The sequence below is a fragment of the Prunus mume genome, linkage group LG6, assembly GCF_029339155.1.
Source record: "Prunus mume cultivar Tortuosa linkage group LG6, ASM2933915v1, whole genome shotgun sequence".
In the NCBI taxonomy this organism is placed as follows: Eukaryota; Viridiplantae; Streptophyta; class Magnoliopsida; order Rosales; family Rosaceae; genus Prunus; species Prunus mume.
The window spans coordinates 19,691,468-19,710,294 of record NC_142703.1 but is presented as its reverse complement, the minus strand read 5'-3'; the positions used below and the strand labels follow the sequence as shown (position 1 = coordinate 19,710,294).

The following is an 18,827-nucleotide window of genomic DNA, read 5'->3' as shown; positions in this document are numbered from 1 at the left end:
TGGTAGCTATGTAATAATGGAGGAACATGGTTTCCATTTGCAACTGGATGTAACAATGTATTGATACTTATGTAATGAATGTGGTTGTTGAACACAATGTGGGAGTTACTTATTGGATTTTGACCTCATATGTAATGGTATGAAAAGCATTACCAAATGAACAGTACCACAAACACTTGCAACAGTTTATAACACACAATCATGGGTTTTATAACACTGATCAAATCCTCACAGTTTATAACCATTTTATAACATTACTAATAAAATTCTTAATAGTTGGACTTGCAAAATAATAGTTCAATCAAAAGCCTCATTTCAAAGGTTTGTCCTTAACACTTGTCCTTAACAGTTGTACATGTAAAACAAAAGTGGAATGAAAATTTCTTCATAAGAGGCATTTTAACAAAACACAAAACACTTCCACATGATCAGAATCTCCAAGGCTGATAACCATCCACCAAATCCTTCCGATTGGTAAATTTCATCCTCTTAGCAGGAGATTTGAACTTCTTTTGCTTGGACCACTAGCAAAAGGGTGTGATAAGCTTGCACTTGGTTGAGATCCTTGCACAGATTGAGAACTTTGGGCAGTTTGAGAAACTGGACAAGCTTGCATTCAGTTCCTTGCAGATTAAGAGCCTTGCAGAGTTTGAGAACCATCCTCCTTTTTGGGGAATTTAATCCTCTTTGCAGGAGATTTAAACCTCTCTTTTTTGGGAGTGTCAAGCTTGGCTAGTTTGAGATGCTTGGGTAGGTATCTGAAGGTGGGGCAGTTTGAGATGCTAGGGTGGGGTAGTTTGGGAAGCTTGGCCTGTTTCAGAACCATGTGGAGTTTGAGAACATTGGCCAGTTTCCAACCTTCTTCTCACCTACAAATTGAAAAGGATTCCAATTTACATCAACTACATCTCATACCTCATCCTCTTAATATCAATAAAAATAAAGGAGGCTTACAGGTTGCTTGGCTGTTGATTGTCTTGTAACCCTTTTGGTTGATGTCGTATCTTAGGCAGATTTATGAACCTTTCGTTTACATGGGACCTAACATAAGTAGAGAATCACTTGAAAATAAATAAATAATAAACATCCAAAACAAAAATGCATTGCCAATGTGTTTTTGGAAGAGACAAACCTGACTGCTGCTGCCTTCTTTTGCCTTAGGGCAGCTCCTCCTATTATGGCCTCCTTGTCTACAAAGTGAACACTTGGTTTCCAAGTTATACCTTTGCAACTTGGTGGCTATAGGATTAGATTTGCTTGGTTGTTCACCTGCCGACCTCATCATCTTCTTCCTTGGTCTCCCAGGTTGTTTGTGATAAAGTGGTGGCATAAAAGGAGGCCTATCACACTTAGGCCACAAGTCTTCACTTGTCATTGGATGAACCATTGGACCATAAGCTCTCATAAAGGCCTCTTTCTTGTAACAAGTATCAACATAAGCAATATGATCCCTATTTAATTGGCCAATTGCAGCATAAGGAGGCCTATCACACTTATTCTGTTTGTTTTTCACAATTCTGCCACCATGATGCACTTCAAAAGTTACCAATTCTTTGTCCTCTATACAGAAACAAAAAGGGTTTGTTTTTAACAAAAGCTAAATAGTATTCTAAGACACTTATTAAAAGCAAGACAACAACCATGGTTCGATTAACATATTCAAACCTAACTAGAAGAAAACAAAAACGGGACCACATCAGGAAAGGTATACTGCTTTAGAACCCCCTCTGCCGACAACACATAACACAAAAAGACCTAAACCCTATCAATTTCTACACAATGTGCATCACTATCATGTCAAGATTCTTTTCCACGTCAAAGGACAAGATTCCTTTTCAGAAAACACGTCCCTTTTCAGAAGAATCACTTACCGTACACAAGTTGCCCTATTCCTGCTTCTCGCCAAACGGGCATCATCGTCGGGTCGAGTCAGTCGCATCGCTTCTTCTTGCCTTCAAGTTGTCGAAACCAATTGAGAGCGCTCTCCCTTTCTCGATCCTTATTCTCAAACCCTGGATCTATAATCCCCAAATCTCAAATTTCCCTCCCAATCTGATTTTCTGTTTTCATTTTTGAGTTCTAACACTGATTGTCGTGGCTGTTTTGTTAGATGAGTCCCCAAATTCCACATCAGCAGGCAATCAATCCGTTGGAGCTATATCAGATGTTAGAGGTGGGCTCCCATGTACACGTCACACCCTCAGATTGGTGGGAAAAATCCCAGCTCAGTTGAATGGACCAAACTACCCATGCCACGTCATTGGTTTAACGGAATTTAGAATGGCGTAGACGGAAAGTTGTTAAGTGAAACACAAAACATTGGTCAAGGGGGCAAAGTGGGTCACTTTAACTTTGAGGGGTAAAGTGAGAATTGACCAATATTCCAGGGGCACTGTAGCACTTAAGCCTTTCATTTATTTCGTTTTGTTTCAAGCCTAGAAATGTGATGAGGTAGTTAATCATTTGGCTACCTATGCTTCTCCATTGATTCAAATGATTTTTTTTTTTTTAAAGAGATATTTTAACTACTCTAATGTATGAGTAAAAGTATCAAACTTGGATGCAAGAGAACAAGTACACTACTTGTGGTCGAAATATTGTTACAAAAGTTGAAATAAGTACTCCACAAATGTGAAGTATAACTTCAGTTTAATGCTTATATAGATTTTGATACAAACAATATTTTTGTAGAGCCTGCAATCCCTTGCAGGACTCTGATACACATATTACTCGATCATTTGATAATTAATTGCTAAATGCATTTTGTTTAGAAAGGAAATGTGTCTGTTTCCAGTAATGAACAAAAGAAAAAGCATTTAATTTCAAGTTTTTCTCCTACAAAATGCGGAAGAAATAATGTAAAACATAGACATATTTGTTGTAAAAAAATTTATCTGAACATAATTTTTCATAATTTCAATGCTAAGAATATTTTTTATAATTTCAAGTTTACAACTACTCAAATAAACTTCAGGATTGACTAATGGGTTGTTAGTTGGATTGGCTCAGTCTTTTGATGTACGCAAGTGGTCATCAATTCAAGTCTCCATGGTATCCGTATATGTTATTTACCCTCTACCCTTCCTAACTGTTGCACCCAACAAAAAAAAACACACTTCTGGATTGGGCTTGAAATTATAACACAGGGCCACACTATAAACATTGCCTGTGGCCCAGCTCTCAAAAAATGGACAAAATTTTCTTTAACCTCACACTCTTTCCTTTACTTCCGCCTGAGCCTCTAACCAAACTGAAACAGAAACTAAAATCCTCAAAATGGCACTAAGAATGAATCTCCTTTCCCCAAAAATCCCCAAACAACCTCCAAAATTCCACACCAATTCCTTCCCTTCCATAACCCATTTCAACACCAGACCCAAAACCCAAACAATAATCCACTGCAACAACAAAAACATCAGTGATGCGGAGCTTGCATCAGATTTGTCAAAGATGAACACCCTTTTCATGCAGAGAGAAGAGGCCATGAAGAAGAGCAGAGAGCTTCTCTTCACAGAGCTGTGCCAGTACCTCAATTCGAAATCAGAGGAGGTGAAGAAGAAATGGAGGAAAATGGAGGAGGAGGACAAGTGGGTTTTGATAAAAGGGTTTGTTTTAGAGTGGGGGGTCAATTTTCATCCATTGTCTGCAAAGTCTGTTAAGGAATTGGTTGAAGAACATCTCCATGAAGAAAACCCACCTGCAAAATCTTCTGCTTCAGCATTTTTTCCTGGTTTGAAGAGAATGATGGGGTTCTCAGAAGACAATTAGATCACTTTTGGTCTGCAATTTGGGTGTCAAATATTAGCGGTTTTGTTGGGATGTGAAATTTGTTGAAATAACAAATTCAGATACTCTAGAGTTTAATCAATTTTTCTGTTATCATAGTCAGGTTTCCAAACATCTCATTTGGGATAACAGATGAAAATTTTACTTGAAGCTTGTTGGGGCTGCTTGATCAATTTTCCTGAGAATTTCAGAGTGAAATTTCCTAATAACTCAAAAGAAAAAAAAGAGAAGAAAAGAAAGTGTATTTTCTGAAATCATATGATATGTTCCTCAAAGCAAAATGTACAAATGTTGGTAGTGGTTGGCCTTGGCAAATTGCAGCTAGATATCCACCTGCTCCTTTTGAGAAAAAGAAAATATGCCAACACTGGTATTTATGCACTCAAGACTATATTATATTGCCTTTAAAGGGAGCCATTTTTCTAGGATCTATAATTTGTAACAAACTTACTGCTGCCTGAGTTGTTTTGTTATCAAAGTTCAAATTGTAAATCCATAAAAATTGCACTCTTTTGGAACCATGAAACATCCAAATTGGAAAATGCTCATGTTCTAGGCTGCTTCCAACAGATAACCTTTGTATTACATCACATTCCATGAAATTAACAAATGTTTGTTCCAACATTTTATGCAAATTAATGGTACTTCAAGAATCAAACGACGAGTTTGGAAGGAATGTCTATATACAAACTGATATCTCACATGGAGGCAATGTACGGTATCACCATAGATCTTGCAGAGAAAGGGTGATTACAATTCAGAAATATAGCTGGCGGCACTGAGCAGCTGAAGCCTCTGCTGGACAATACGGGCATTTAAATGTTCGTGTGCTGCTCTTGGTCAGCTTCAGGATTGATTGCTTGCAGAGAACATGCAAACATGGCATCAACATCGGCGGATTCTCTTCACTGCTTTGATCTCTACTCACAGGACAGACAAATATTGAATGGAACTGAAATTCCTTCCCCAACTCCACAGGGACTGGCAATTGTTTCATCGCCTGCCACTCCTGCTTCTTCGCAGCCATTACATTTGCCAACTTCAAGAGAGTTGGCAACCCTTCCAATCCAGCAGCTATTGTCATACTCAACGGGCTATTATAGGACTGCCCCAACAGACTGCAGAACTGCTGTGTAAGATCCTCCATCGACTTCTCCCAATGGGTTGGGGATGTAAACTCAGAATATGGGGAGCTGTCAAGCCTTCCTGGATACAACAGGCAACCCATGAGCTTCAGGACCTCTTCCTTGTGAGGGGAGGCGGGAGAAGCAAAAGGAGCAAGGCAAGTCCTGGCATATTTAAGTGCATCAGCTTGAGTTCCCTTTTTCAAAATCTCCAGAAACTGCAAACTATGAAGTTTAAGCTCGAGATTTGACCCACTCTGATTCAGTTTCTCGCGGTTAGCAGAGACCCAGTTCAGAGCAGGCTCGAGGTTCTTAACCTTCATAGCCTCAAGTATCTGATGCATTACCACGAACTGAGATTTTAGAATGGTTGACTCTGGTTCTCCAGCCTCATCTATTATGCCATCTCCCAGATCAAATGAACCTTGCCGGTAAAAATGATTTGCAATCAGCTGATTCTCAATGTGATGGTCGAAGTCAACATCTCTGTATGCCTTTGATATGTCTGGATTCAAGGACTTTTCCAGGAATTTAGTGTACTTGCTAAGGTTTCCGTTTAGTTCCTTATGTGAGCCCTCTAACAAGTGGATTGGGCCAATTCCATTGAGCTTGAGTTTAAGCTCTGCAAGGATAGATCTATAATCAACAGGAGAGGTGGGATCATGAGCTGATAGGAGTCGTGCCAGTGCCTGTTCAATTTCACGACCAACTAGGTCAATTACTTCTTGGGATCTAGAAGAACATAATTTTTGCTTCTTAACAACACGCTCAAATGCATCTTTGATGGTACTTAGCTCCATTTTCTTGTTTGTGCAGCAAGCTTCTGCAAGACCAGGCAATAGTTTCTTGGAGCACAACACCACAAAATAAGCTATGCAAATTAATCTTCTTTAATGTATTTATCAGAAAACTGGAATTTTATGTCTTTTACAACAGAATTCTACTAAAGGCAACCCACAAAAGCTAACAAGGAAATGGAAAGTTGTGTCTCATCAATGAAGGATATCAACAGATGAGCATAAAGAGGATATATGTACTAAATAGTAAACAAGAAAATGTAGGCGGGCAGCATTCAACATCATAGTAGTCTCGTTAGTTATTTGTGATTGTCCTGTACAGATAAAGAAAACAAACCAAAATGCATACGTAAAGGTTTACTGATGAAATATAACTATAAAGAGGTCAACCTGAGCTTTACCTTGCTCAGCCTTGGGCTCATCTAAAACTTCCCACAGTTAAGTTAGATTCCTACACAGCTCAACCCGAGCTAGCTAGTCATCTTTTACTACAATAATTTGGTGCTGCAGATAGAGATATAGGTCCCCAACTCCCTTAAGTTTTAAATATTGCAGCCCATAACTCAAAACCAACGAACGCACATAAACCTCAATTCAAGCCCTTGCATTAATTCCGATATGCATGTAAATTGAAAGATTGAGATTCGTATTATTTATAAGGTTAGACTAGGATCTACACTGCAAGCCGATGGAAATCCTCCTTCCTATCACTTAAAGACGACCACAAAATGCCATACGTGGCCTACCTTGCCTAAAACCACCTTATGTGGTGAATTTATTCCATTTATGGCGATTATTACTATTCGTTAATCAGTCAACTGAACATTGGACATGGGTGTACCCCGTGCACAACTGTTGCATCTTCTTGGATGCTCAATTTCCAACAGAAGTGTCCTACGAAAGGAGCACTGTAAAGAGTCAATTATTCAGAATAAAATTGGTTCCAACTAAAGTACAAACATAATAGCTCACTCAATAGTTACATTGGATTTAGGGCATCCTCTTGGCTTGCATGGAATCATACATGCAAAATAAGGCTTCTGAATTTCAATGACTTGATTACACACATAAACTGTCCCCACATCTTCCCTATCATACAAATACCATCCAAAATTGCATCACTTTATTTTATTAGAAATTTCTTTTACGTTGGTGCATAGCAAGTATGAAGGGAAAACTGTAAGGAAAAAAACTTGACAATGATGAATGAAGACTCCACTGCTAAAAGAAGAAGATTCTATGAGCCAGTGCAAAGCAGAGTAACAACTTCAAATACAAGGTAGGTATTCTCCCTAAAGTTCACAAAACCACCAACAAAAACAAGCACCCAATTGATATCACAAATGTTCGAAAAATAACAAAGTTGACAATCAAAACATAAAACTCTTTTTTATTGTTATTAAAATGAAACACAATTTGGTGGCCAAAAGAAAAATATATATATCTCTGTAGGGATACCTTTCTTGCTCCTATCTGTCGTCCCTCGAGAACGAAAAGCTGTTCCTGTAATGAAAAATAAAATAACAATAAAAATGCTACCACTCATGGTCATTATAGCATAGACCAAATTTTGTTTATACTCATTAAAAAACCAATTTTGAAATTTCTAAAAACAGTAATAGAATGCCAAGGTCAAATTATACACAGAGCAATTGCCAAGTTACAATCACAACCAAACTGAATTTCACAATTTATGAAATAAGCTAATTTTCAAGAACACTGAATACTGAAACTCATAATATACACACTTAGTGGCCTGGAAAAAAAAATAAAATAAAAAAAATCCACCCTTAATCCTGATAATTAACAACTACCTACTACTAATTTTAGAAAACCCATCCAAACTGAAATTAAAGAGAGCCAAACGAACATCCCTTCGCTCAAATAATTTTCAATTGAATCATTCCATATATAAAATATATGATTTGGAAGCTTAAGTTTACTTTTTTTCCCCCTTCGTTTTCTCAGCAACCAAACAGAATTTACAGAAATTACGAAATTGATATGTCACCAAAAAATCAGTTAAAAGGGAATAAAGATTACCGAAATTGGATCGAAATTGAGGGAGAGAGAAAATCTCGATGAGAAGCTCTGGTTCGTTGTTGGAGGATCCCTGAGAGACAGAGAAGAAGAGGAAGAAGAAGAAGAACGCAAGCGTGCGAGTTTGTGAGAAAAATGTTGGTGGCACACGTGTGATTATCTTGTCGTGCTGAAATTGCCCTTGAGCTTTTTACTCTATTACGTTTCTATCCTTAACATTTTGGGAAATTGGAGGTTTTTTTTTTTTTTTTTTTATGGTTTTGTACGTTCAGATGCGCTGCTGTTCTTTACGTGGCGTGATATTTACGTGCCACGTAGCGTTTTGTTGGACATGCGGATGCGGAACACCAAAACCGAATAGTAAGAAATACTAAGAAATACTCCATGATTAAGCGTAGAATAATACATTTTACTAGCATCATCAAACCAAATCAATTGGTACTCCCGGACCAAAAATGAGGTTACCATCACTACTACTGTTGTAAAGAATAAATATGTGGAGCCCATTTATTATTGGTTTGAAGACTTTGGTGCATAATGCTTTCATGCACATTCATGGGAATGGCTTCACATTTGCCTATAAAATGCTTCCTTCTTTTGCAAATGCTCCCTGCACCAACCATGAGAGAAGAAAATGAGAGCTCAGGTAGAGAAGAAGGGAGAAAGGAAGGAGAGTGAGAGCAGAGAATTCTCCAAGAGAGAAAAATCAATGAGTCAGAGAGATTGTAAACACTACAATTGTAACCCTATTATTTTAATATAATATGCTTTCGATATTACTTAAATACTTTATGTATATATATCCATATATGTATATCAGGTGGTGGTTTTATCCCTATATTATATTTACTGTTTATTTAAAGTATGTAGTAGTATTAGTACTCATACAAGCACATTTATTTTATCATATATGTTAAATTCAGAGAGATGGGCTGGCCCACTACTAACACATCGATATTGTCCCAACTTAACTACCTACAAAGCCTAGTAAGTGTGAGGTTTTATCACAAAAAGCATCGGTGATATTAGTAGTTGAACCATTCATTATATATTGTATTTTATTTAATCAAGTTTTTGATGTATGACTCATATTCTTCAACACGCCCCCTCACGTGGGACCACCACATAGTAGGTCATACGTAAAGTCAAGTCCACATCGTCAAACATTCAGCCCAACACGTGAGCACCATATATTGGATAATAGTAAACATTCAAGACCAACATGTGAACACCATATATTGGGTAAGGCGTAAGAGTAAAGACCCAGTAATTGGCCCAATCAATTCACTGCTCGATACCATGTTAAATTCAGAGAGATCTACTAACACACCGATATTGTCCTCAACTTAACCACCTACAAAGCCTAGTAAGTGTGAGGTTTTATCACAAAAGGCATCGGTGATATTAGTAGTTGAACCATTCATTATATATATATTATATTTTATTTAGTCAAGTTTCCAATGTGAGACTCATATTCTTCAACAGTATATTTAGTTTATATTTTAAAGTATGGTGGGAATTAACATCCATACAACAAGCAATTTCCTTTATGAAATTATTTACCGCACATTTATTTTTATTTAAAGTGTGGTGAGGGTTTATAATTCATTTATTTACAAGCAACTTATTTTTAATTTACAAGTGTGTTATGATGAGTTTTATAGCATACATAGATCAAGACCATAAGTTCCTTGATCCTCGTCATACAACTTTATCAGGACCAGAAGATCCTTGATAATGAAATAAAATGAGAGCTGGTGGTCTCTCCAGTACTATATATGTGAAAAAGTGATCGAACCTGAAGATCCTTGATCCTTTCATGACTTGAAGTTCCTTGATAAAAACAGTACAATATACAGGAATAGTGCCATACACATGAATACTAAATGTACTGGCAAATGTATTGTACACATATCATGAATAGTAACTATACACATGAATAGTGATTATACTGGCAAATGTATTGTATGCATGAATAAAACCGTATTCATTACTTGATGAATAGTATCGTATACACCAATAGTGACGTATACATGAATAGTACCATTTTGGGTGAACCATCACTATATGCAAAAGAAGGGGGCTATAGTTCCTTAAACTCATGGATGAACAATTAAATGAGATACCAGAAATTCCTCAAAAACATGGACACTTATGTAAGAGCCTGAAGTCCCGAAATATGTATAAGAAATTATAAGAATGTCTTTACCATGAGAATATGTGATTTTGGCCTAAAGTTCAAAATCTAACAATGTTAAGAACATGAAGTTTCAACAATTAAATGGACAACCCTTGAGGTATTATTGCGAGTTGTGGCATACCGCATGTTTCTTCGGCATAAGAAAATGATGAATTTATCAAAGATCGATTTTATCACAAGTGACACCTCAAGGAAGAAATATATTTTGTGAATCCGTGAAATGAATAATATTAGGATAAACCTCAAAGGATGAAATGAGGCTCCCCATATTTTGTTATATTATATGATCTGGGTCAAAAGCCCATGGATCCCAATTTATGAGAAATCTTTAAGCCGGAAGTTTTGGGTATATAATAGTTAATGATCTTCACTACTATATTACAATATTATGGTTTTTCCTCACTTTATATTTCATACCTATTTGAAAAGCTTATGTTTAACGCATAGGCCAGAAGTTCAGGACTCACATGCATTGAAATATATATAATTTGAGAGATTTAATGTGGTTATTTGAACTTATAAGGCACAAGGTTCCAAACCGTCATGCACCACTAGGTAGAGAGGAAGGGAAAAAGAAAGGGGTGAGAGGAGAGAAGAGAGCAATCAAAGAAGAAAAATCAAAATGTATATACTAAAGTTGAGCCCCATGGTAGAGAACCCTTTACATAGGAAGGGAAGAAGCCTCTAAAAAGGACTTTAAATTCATTTATATTTTTAAGGTCAAAGAGAAACTTTACAAATTTTAGGACAGAGAAGATGCAAAAGCAAAGAATTCTCATATTCGAACCTCCAGCACAGATAACAATCCCCTTGTAGTTTAGAGCCAGATTGATGTGTGACTAACACATGAGCCAATTATTGTGTAGGCCACTGCAAGTTATTTTCTACTAGATTAGTAGCTTTCGAACAAAGCTTTATTGAGTGCTTGTTCTCCGGACTATGATTCGATCCCTACTTCGTACCTTTTAAAGCCCACTCAAATGTCTAATCCCTGTGTTTGGTTGGCGGGATAAATGGAAATGTTGGATTAAAATACGATCAATTATCCATGCACTTAATGTCTTGTGTTCGAATTCACCCTTCTCAAATATCGGTAGTGTAAAAAAAAGATATACAAAGATGAGCAAAATAAATGTTGCAATTTTCAATACCATATACAAAGTCCTTATTCTAAACAACAGTCAACAACCTCAACCACCTGTGTGATGATACACAATCAACCATCCCTGATTATCCCATGACTTCTGGATTAAAAATTTGCAAGAAAAAAAAAATACATTTTTCACATGCTCAACAAAAACATGCTTACATGAATACATATGTCCAAGATTTTCCAAAGTCCAAACGGCTACAACAATTTCAGTTCCACGTTCAGATGCAATGCCGTAAACTAAAACATCTTAACTCATCCAATCTGTTGCCTTTTATTCCTTTTGATAGTAAAACAATTGAAGAAAAAAATTGGGGAGGGAAAGTAAGAGGGAACGTGGCTAAATGTACATGAACTGTTACTACAAGAATCATCAACTATCAAGACCAACCTCTGTTATATGTAATAAGCATCAAGTTCCCCCCAAAACTTTGGCTTGTTGCCTGAAAATCTGTAACTATGTATGAGTAGGACAGAATTAATTGTCCCCAAGAATGTCAATCAATAAAAACAAAGGCCTCCAAACTACTGACTTTCTGTGTATACAGTTGCGATAGCAGGGTCAGTACGTGGAATGCCAACATAATTGCAACTGGAGCAAGAAAAAAACCAGCTACGACGACCCTTACTTCTGGATTCGTTCCACCTTGGCTCGAATCTTTTCTTCCAATACAGATGTGTCTGTGTCAAGATCAAACATCCTATTTAGAGCATGCATATTCTGTAGAATCTCACTCAAACTACGATTGTCGCTTCCATCGCACCTGAGGTGCTGCATCGGACCATGAAGGAGTTTATTCACTATTCCCATGCTAAGATCATAAATAGCTTTTTGTTGCTTCTTTGAGATATCATCGCCCATCTTTGACAAACACTTGTCAACCTCGCAAGCCCTGATCCTTTCAGCATAAGCTCTAAACTTCTTGATAGTAGGAACAGTCTCAAGCGAATCCTTCCAAGCTTCAAATTTACTTAATTCCTCAGTGATAATTTTCTGAGCTTCCATAGCCTTCCGAAGCCTATCCTCCTTGTGAGCTGCCACAACCTCTTTGAGGTCATCCACGTTATAAACACATGCAGTTTCAAGATCTGAGACACATGGTTCCACATTCCTAGGTACAGAGATGTCAATAAAAAGCCGATTTCCAAGTTCCGGACTGACAGATGGAAGCATCTGTACATGTTCTTTCAAGAATAACGGGGTTTCTGATGCAGTGCTGGTGAAAACGACATCTGCTTCAGCAGCACTTGCTAGCATATCTGAGAGGGGTTTGTAGATTATTTCAACATCTTTGAACTCTTCACGTAGGGCAGCAACTCTCTCCTCACTCCTATTAACAATCACCATTTCTCTGCACCCTTTAGAAACTAAGTGCTTAATTACGAGTTTTCCCATCTTGCCTGCACCAATCACCAACACTCTGGCAGTAGCATAGGAAGGTTTAGGAAGCTTCATTAGGGCTAGCTCCACAGCAGCCGAACTCACAGAAACTGATCCTGAGGCAATGTTGGTCTCAGTTCTCACTCGCTTCCCAACAGTGATTGCATGCTTGAAAAGCCCACTGATTTTCCTGTCAAAACCAGGTACTCCTTGTCCAACTTTCACAACATGTTTGACTTGAGCAAGGATTTGACCTTCTCCTAGTACAAGAGAATCAAGCCCAGCAGCTACTTCAAATAGGTGCTGGGTGGCATCTTCATTGTACAGCAAAATTCGGTGCTTAGAAAGCTCAGAGACGGGAACACCACTTACCTTTGACATCCATTCAGTTACTTCTTTAACCCCCCGATGCTGGGAGAGAGCCACGACATATATTTCCATACGGTTACAAGTGCTAAGAACAGCAGCTTCTTCTATATGATTCAAAGCACAGAGCTCACCAATGGCTTGAGACCACTGTGCTTCAGGGATGGCAAGTTTCTCACGTAGCTCAACTGGAGCAGTGTGAACATTTAGGCCTATAACCGCTACGCTGCTCCTTTCCTTCGTATATCCTGAAAGAAATTAAAAAGATTGTTCAGAAAATTGAATCACCAAATCAACTAGTGGCATCACACAATCTTCAAACTCTGTAAGAAACATATTATTTATACAAATTTATAAATAAACCCAATCCTAGACATGTATTTATAAAAAAACCCAAATACTATTTAAACATAGAAACACACCCAAAATCAACCCCAAAGTCAACTTTTTGGGTGTGTTTATAAATGAGTTTTGAGTGTGTGTAATGATGGGTTTTGGGTGTGTTTATAAAGTGTTTTGGGTGTTGGGTTTTTTTATAATTTCAACCCAAAAAAAAAAACATACACTTCAACCTTTTCAGATTAAAGATTTTGCTTAACTGTCACATAATCACATACCCATTATACTAAATTGAAAGTAGAGGAAAATTTCAGAGATTAAACTAAAAACAAAAAAGTAAATGCTTTGCTAATTCTCAGATGAACACTTAATAGGTCACTAAACAGTCATTGTTCTTTAACTTTTAGCAACCATTTCAAGAGCCCTAAACCACAACCATCAACGATTTATGAAACTAAACTGGTTTACTGGACGAATATTACGCAAATGAAATCATTTGACCAATCAAAATTCCAAAACAAATTAAAAATTAAACACAGCGAACTACCAATTCAAAACACAATCACGGCTATCAATCGAAAAGTAAATAAATTGAATTGAGAAGAGAACTCACTGTCAGCCGAGGACGTCTTGAGGAGCTCGAGAGCCGAAGATCTCAAAGACCTGGAAGTGGCGGTCTGAACAGGTTTCTCGGCGCCGATTTCACATCTAGGGTTGAAATCAGATCTTCTGAGCGTCTGAATCTGGAAAGGCCTGTGCGGGATTCGGATTTGGGAATGCGAAGACTTGGACAAGGAGGAGGTGGCGCGCTCTGCGTTCGGCCAGGGAAGAGCGGCGACACCACTCGCAGCTGCCGCCATTTGTAGAGAGAGAGAGAAAGAATGAAGGCTGCAGAAGAAATGGAGTAAAAGGTGGATGGTGATGAGATGATATATGAAGAGAGAGAGAGAGAGAGAGAGAGAGAGAATGTGGAAGGAAAATGTCAAAGGGTTGATTGGGGAGTTTGGAATTTGGTGCGAAGGGATCAAAAAGTTTGACCGATGAGGAGGAGGAGAGGAAGCAGCCAGTGTCAAATGTTAAAAATAAAAATAATAAAAAGAAACACGTTTTTGTTGACAGACCAAAAAACCAAATCAAAACCAGGACGGTTTAGGCGTCGTGTTCGGTATGCAACCCCATTATTGACCAACGCCCAAGTTGTTTTATGTTTTCATTTTGAACAAAAAAGTCGTCGGGTTTGTTGGTAAAATAAATTTTTTTGGTCCAGCTAAAACAAATGTTCTTGGAATTTGACAACTTTTACGACTTTGTGGCTATTGTAATAAAGTCTTTCGGTTTTTATCAATGATATTTCTATCGTTTGATAAAAAAGAAATGAGAAAAACACTTGAGAAAAAAGAAATGAGAGGGGTGGTTGAGAAAATAATTGTGTGCGTTTTTTCTTCTCATTAGTAATCTCTATTTATGGAGTTAGGGTTACAAGACTCCTTATTCTACATGGATTCTGACAAGATAATCAGATAATGCATACCGAATGGATAGACTAAACCATATTTATCTATTCAGACCCCAAAAAACAAAAACCATATTTATCTATAATTCAAAACACATAAATTCTTATTGGGGAAAGTTTTTTTATTTTTATTTTTTACACGTCCAATGACAAGCTTTTTTTGTTTGTTGGAAGGGCGTCCAATGACAAGTTGAAACGTGTAAGAAGCATTTTGCCCTTCGTCCTTCTTAGCTCCACAAAACCAACTTGAAGAAGTCCGCCCTAAGTGCAACCAAATAAGAAACATTTTTAAGTACAACTAGGCCCATAATACTTTTTTATTATAATTTTTTGCTAGAGTTTCCATTTTAAAGAATTTGTTTTAGTATAAGCGATAGTCTAAACTATAATGGATAGAAATTTCTCATACATACACAACTCAGATGCTATGTGGGTTCGGACGCTAGACCCCATTGGCCATTTTAAAGTCATTTCAAGTAAATCAATAACCACAATATAATAACTTGAAAATGAGAGCTCTAGCTATAATTTAAGTTTTATTAAAAGTATTTCAAACTTTTATTTAATGCTAACCATTTTTTATTTTAAAAAAGACCAATCAAAAAAAGTGAAGATAATAATAATAATAATAAGCTTTCTTAATTCTTAGCTAGAGGTGAGCTCTTAGTTGTACTTACAAATATTTGTTCTTGAGTTGCATCGAGATTATTGTTGTAATTACAGTTGGGTTAGGTTTTTTAAAGTTGGTTTTGAAGGGCTAAAGTTAGTTAAGAATGACAAAATTGCATTGTGCTAAATCCCAAAGCAGCCTAAATAAAGTTTCGTCCATGTTCCCCACAATGAGAAATAAATGAGTTTATTAATTGCAAAAGAAAAATGCAATAAATTTGCATGAAATATTCAACGTGAAATCATGAATACCGATTGTTATGATTTTTCCACCAATACGACGTCAAGTCTTTGGGAAATTGAAGAGTCCTAAATTAGCAATTGAAGAGTCACTGGTCTTATATTCGACTCGATGATGATTATGATATATATTTGTGATGGGTTCAATACTTTAACTATAGTTTATTTGATTGTGATAGTGTATCTTTGTTGTGAGTGTATTGACTCGTTGTAAGAGTATCTTATAAATATTGAAGAAAAAGGAGAAGGCTCCCTAAATAGCGCGGTGCATATTCAATTGCAGTTGAACTAGTCCAATCTTCCAATACCATTTTCTTGCCTTTCTTTTATCTTCAAATGGGATTGCACGTTCTCAAATCCTCACCCCTTTCGTCTTCCTCCAAGACCATAATCTTCAACCCCACAATCACACCCACTGTCACGAAGCTCCTTCACCCTCCAAAACCTGCACCCACTTCTCTCTTCAGAACCCATTTCAGAGCTCTACCACCAAGACCCATCTCAAGCGTCATACCCGCTATTGGGCTTGGCGGGTCTTTGTTCCAGAGTAAGCGTAGCTTTCGCGGTGGGGTTGTCGTAGCCATGGCTGCTCCTGGGTCGGTCCAGAAATCAGAGGAGGAGTGGCGAGCCGTGCTCTCGTCTGAGCAGTTTCGGATTCTGAGGCAAAAAGGCACAGAGTAAGATGTTTGCAATTGTTTAGTTGCTTAATAATTTGATTTAGACTTCTAATCTTAATTATATTGATGCATAGATTATGAGAAATAACTAGCAATTGCAAGCATTTTAGTTTATTTACTTGGTACTTATTTCTAAATTCATGTGTTTTGTGGAAAGTTTTGAATTGGGACTATTGGGTTTTGTGTGTTGGATAAGAGTGAAATGTGGGAGATATCATTTTTTTTTGGGAGTTTGAGGCTTTGACACTGAGCATCCTTGGGTCTTGTTTCATGGTGTAAGCTTCATAGTCTAATACATTAAACAGGAAGTTCATTTTCAAGATTTTACTAACATTGGAGGAAAAAAAGATTATAGCAATTGAGGTCTTCCAGCTAGTTTGAATTGAGTAGGTTGAACTAGTTGGGTGAATCTCTTTATATTTGAACTGTGGGGATTACATACCAATTAGAGACTGAGCTAGTATTAATTCTTGTTCTTCATCTATTTATCCATGGCTTCTAATGCTGGATATTACTAGCTTGGGTAGTGGAATTTTAAATGAATACCATCATGGCTAATATAACAGCAATAGCTGTCTTTTGCTAAATGAGTGGATTTCCGGTTTCTATCTATACAAATTGGGATGAGTACAAGCATCATTAGGTGGTGATAATGGTAACTTTATCATATAGAATGTTCTGATTAACTGTTGCCATGTTCACTGCCATGACTACCACTTCCTCAAGGGAGCAACGTGTAATTGGCATAGGATGTTAAATTGTCAATATGAGAAAAAGAAGGTAGGAGGAGTAGTATCCGTAAAAAAAAGATTCTATATTGAAATTGGGCAAACTTACAGTGATTGTCCCAAAAATAGAGAGGAAGGAAAAATGATTCCATGTTCATAAGGTATGATTTTGAGATTAAAATAGATTGTCATCCTACAATGGACACTTCTTTATTTGGGAGAGGAACTGACTGGTATAGACCAAAGACCTAAAACATTAAGCATGGCATTAGTGGAGTTGAAGTAGGGCCCGATGCTAAGTTTAAATTGCAAATGGGTATATTTGTGCACTTACAGAAAGAGGGAAATTATTAGTTTGTGAACAAATAAACATTTGGTAAAACAGGAAGTGTGATATGTAGTCTCTGAGTCATGGAAAGTTACCAGTTAATTATCCTCAATTTCTATTTTAATTATCATTGTTGATTTTAAGAAGACCCTTACAGTCATTCTAATTACTGAAACTGTTGTGGGAGAAGAATCTGTGCGACTTACTTATTTCTCTAAACTCCACAATTTGTAAAACAAAATTAAAGCAGGAAATGGAAACCATGATAGGCTTCGATTGGAATGGCTGTTGCAAATCTTCAGAAATAAAATGGATAGCTAGATAACTACTGTGTAATTGATGATGGCATGCATTGTGCAATGTAACATGCTTAATGCTTCGTTATATTTCGTGATGGTATCTAATTAATATGCAAGAATGCAAACTAACTTGTGCTCGATATTATTTGATGCTATAAAGGTATCCAGGCACAGGAGAATATGACAAGTTCTTTGAGGAGGGACTCTATGGCTGTGCAGGATGTGGGACTCCTCTATACAGATCCACCACCAAATTTAATTCTGGATGTGGTTGGCCAGCTTTCTATGAGGGTCTTCCTGGGGCCATAAATTATAACGTGAGTAGGCTTCCTTCGTGCTGTATTGTTGATTGTTTTATTTATTTATTCATCTTCATTCTCTTCCAGCTATCAGTTCTATATTTAATGAAACTTCTTTATACTATCAGCCGGATCCAGATGGAATGAGGACCGAAATCACATGTGCGGCTTGTGGTGGACACCTGGGTCATGTATTCAAAGGCGAAGGCTTCCGAACACCCACGGATGAGCGCCATTGTGTGAATAGTATTTCACTAAAGTTTTCTCCTGCCAATTCTCATACTTCGCAGTGAAGCCCTTTGCATGCTACATTTCAATATCGCCAATTCTAATCCTTCGCAGTGAGCGCCATTCTGTCAATAAAGCGGTTGTCATGGTAAAGAATAAAGATTGATAGATTGATGCTAAACCTTTATGTGCTACTGCTGTCATTCTTCTTTTTGTATGCCGTAACTTACACATAATTCGCCAAATTGGTCTTCGTTTTCTCCTATTCCTCCTGCTATGCCAGCTGATGTTGTGTCTGAGTTCTGATGTATAGGAATGGACTCATGTATCTTCCTAAGTATGCCTTTTGCATTCTTGCTTTAGCGAATGGCTTACCTAGAACGCAAACTAAGGTTTTGTTCATGTTCTTGTAAGCCTTAAGGCCCCGTTTGGTTCATAGGAAATAAGACTTGGGAATGAGAAATCAATTGCTTTCTCATGTTTGGTAAGTTTAGGTATGAGAAATCGTTGTCTGGCTCACGGGAAAGTAGGAGGGAAAGTGAAGCCATCCTCCAAACTTGGGTTTTGTTTTCCTTCCTCATGAGAAAGTTTGGGAAAATGAGCTAACATTAAATACATATTTTTTATGACCATTTTATCCACATTAACAATTTAGAATTACAA

General features: G+C 37.2%; 3 protein-coding genes, 1 long non-coding RNA gene and 1 pseudogene across 10 annotated transcripts; 2 read left to right on the top strand and 3 right to left on the bottom strand.

Annotated features, from left to right (window-relative positions):
• Window positions 1-649: 649 nt before the first annotated feature.
• On the bottom strand, window positions 650-2,133 carry LOC148916370 (uncharacterized). The gene is made up of 3 exons (XR_016128093.1): window positions 1,133-2,133; window positions 955-1,041; window positions 650-869 (listed from the first exon to the last, which is right to left on the bottom strand). It is a non-coding gene; the product is annotated as an uncharacterized LOC148916370 (long non-coding RNA).
• Window positions 2,134-3,217: 1,084 nt separating this feature from the next.
• Window positions 3,218-3,936, top strand: LOC103335810 (uncharacterized). The gene has a single exon (XM_008238838.2). It carries the CDS (start codon window positions 3,277-3,279, stop codon window positions 3,766-3,768), a length of 492 nt encoding a protein of 163 aa, XP_008237060.1. The 5' UTR covers window positions 3,218-3,276; the 3' UTR covers window positions 3,769-3,936.
• Window positions 3,937-4,336: 400 nt separating this feature from the next.
• Window positions 4,337-7,867, bottom strand: LOC103335811 (protein RMD5 homolog pseudogene; annotated as a pseudogene). Of its 6 annotated transcripts, none has more exons than XR_016128079.1 (3): window positions 7,763-7,867; window positions 7,166-7,211; window positions 4,337-5,733 (listed from the first exon to the last, which is right to left on the bottom strand). The product of XR_016128079.1 is annotated as a protein RMD5 homolog pseudogene, transcript variant X2 (transcript). The 6 variants fall into 6 exon arrangements; XR_016128078.1 differs by having other exon boundaries at window positions 7,166-7,210; window positions 7,751-7,866; XR_016128080.1 differs by having other exon boundaries at window positions 4,337-5,755; window positions 7,166-7,210; window positions 7,751-7,845.
• Window positions 7,868-11,203: 3,336 nt separating this feature from the next.
• LOC103335812 (glutamyl-tRNA reductase 2, chloroplastic-like) lies at window positions 11,204-14,266 on the bottom strand. The gene is made up of 2 exons (XM_008238845.3): window positions 13,797-14,266; window positions 11,204-13,092 (listed from the first exon to the last, which is right to left on the bottom strand). Exons 1-2 carry the CDS (start codon window positions 14,041-14,043, stop codon window positions 11,723-11,725), a joined length of 1,617 nt encoding a protein of 538 aa, XP_008237067.2. The 5' UTR covers window positions 14,044-14,266; the 3' UTR covers window positions 11,204-11,722.
• A 1,589-nt stretch (window positions 14,267-15,855) lies between these two features.
• LOC103335815 (peptide methionine sulfoxide reductase B5) lies at window positions 15,856-18,652 on the top strand. Its single transcript, XM_008238846.2, has 3 exons — window positions 15,856-16,282; window positions 17,798-17,954; window positions 18,065-18,652. The coding sequence occupies exons 1-3, from the start codon at window positions 15,942-15,944 to the stop codon at window positions 18,227-18,229; spliced, it is 663 nt and encodes a 220-aa protein (XP_008237068.2). The 5' UTR covers window positions 15,856-15,941; the 3' UTR covers window positions 18,230-18,652.
• Window positions 18,653-18,827: the final 175 nt, after the last annotated feature.

Excerpts from the sequence above, each read along its gene's own strand:
- LOC103335815 (XM_008238846.2), top strand. The coding sequence starts at position 15,942 with ATGGGATTGCACGTTCTCAAATCCTCACCCCTTTCGTCTTCCTCCAAG. Across the intron at positions 16,283-17,797 it reads CTGAGGCAAAAAGGCACAGA|GTATCCAGGCACAGGAGAAT; the intron begins GTAAGATGTTTG and ends GATGCTATAAAG. Across the intron at positions 17,955-18,064 it reads CTGGGGCCATAAATTATAAC|CCGGATCCAGATGGAATGAG; the intron begins GTGAGTAGGCTT and ends TTATACTATCAG.
- LOC103335810 (XM_008238838.2), top strand. The coding sequence starts at position 3,277 with ATGGCACTAAGAATGAATCTCCTTTCCCCAAAAATCCCCAAACAACCT.
- LOC103335812 (XM_008238845.3), bottom strand. The coding sequence starts at position 14,043 with ATGGCGGCAGCTGCGAGTGGTGTCGCCGCTCTTCCCTGGCCGAACGCA. Across the intron at positions 13,093-13,796 it reads CAAGACGTCCTCGGCTGACA|GATATACGAAGGAAAGGAGC; the intron begins GTGAGTTCTCTT and ends AATTTCTTTCAG.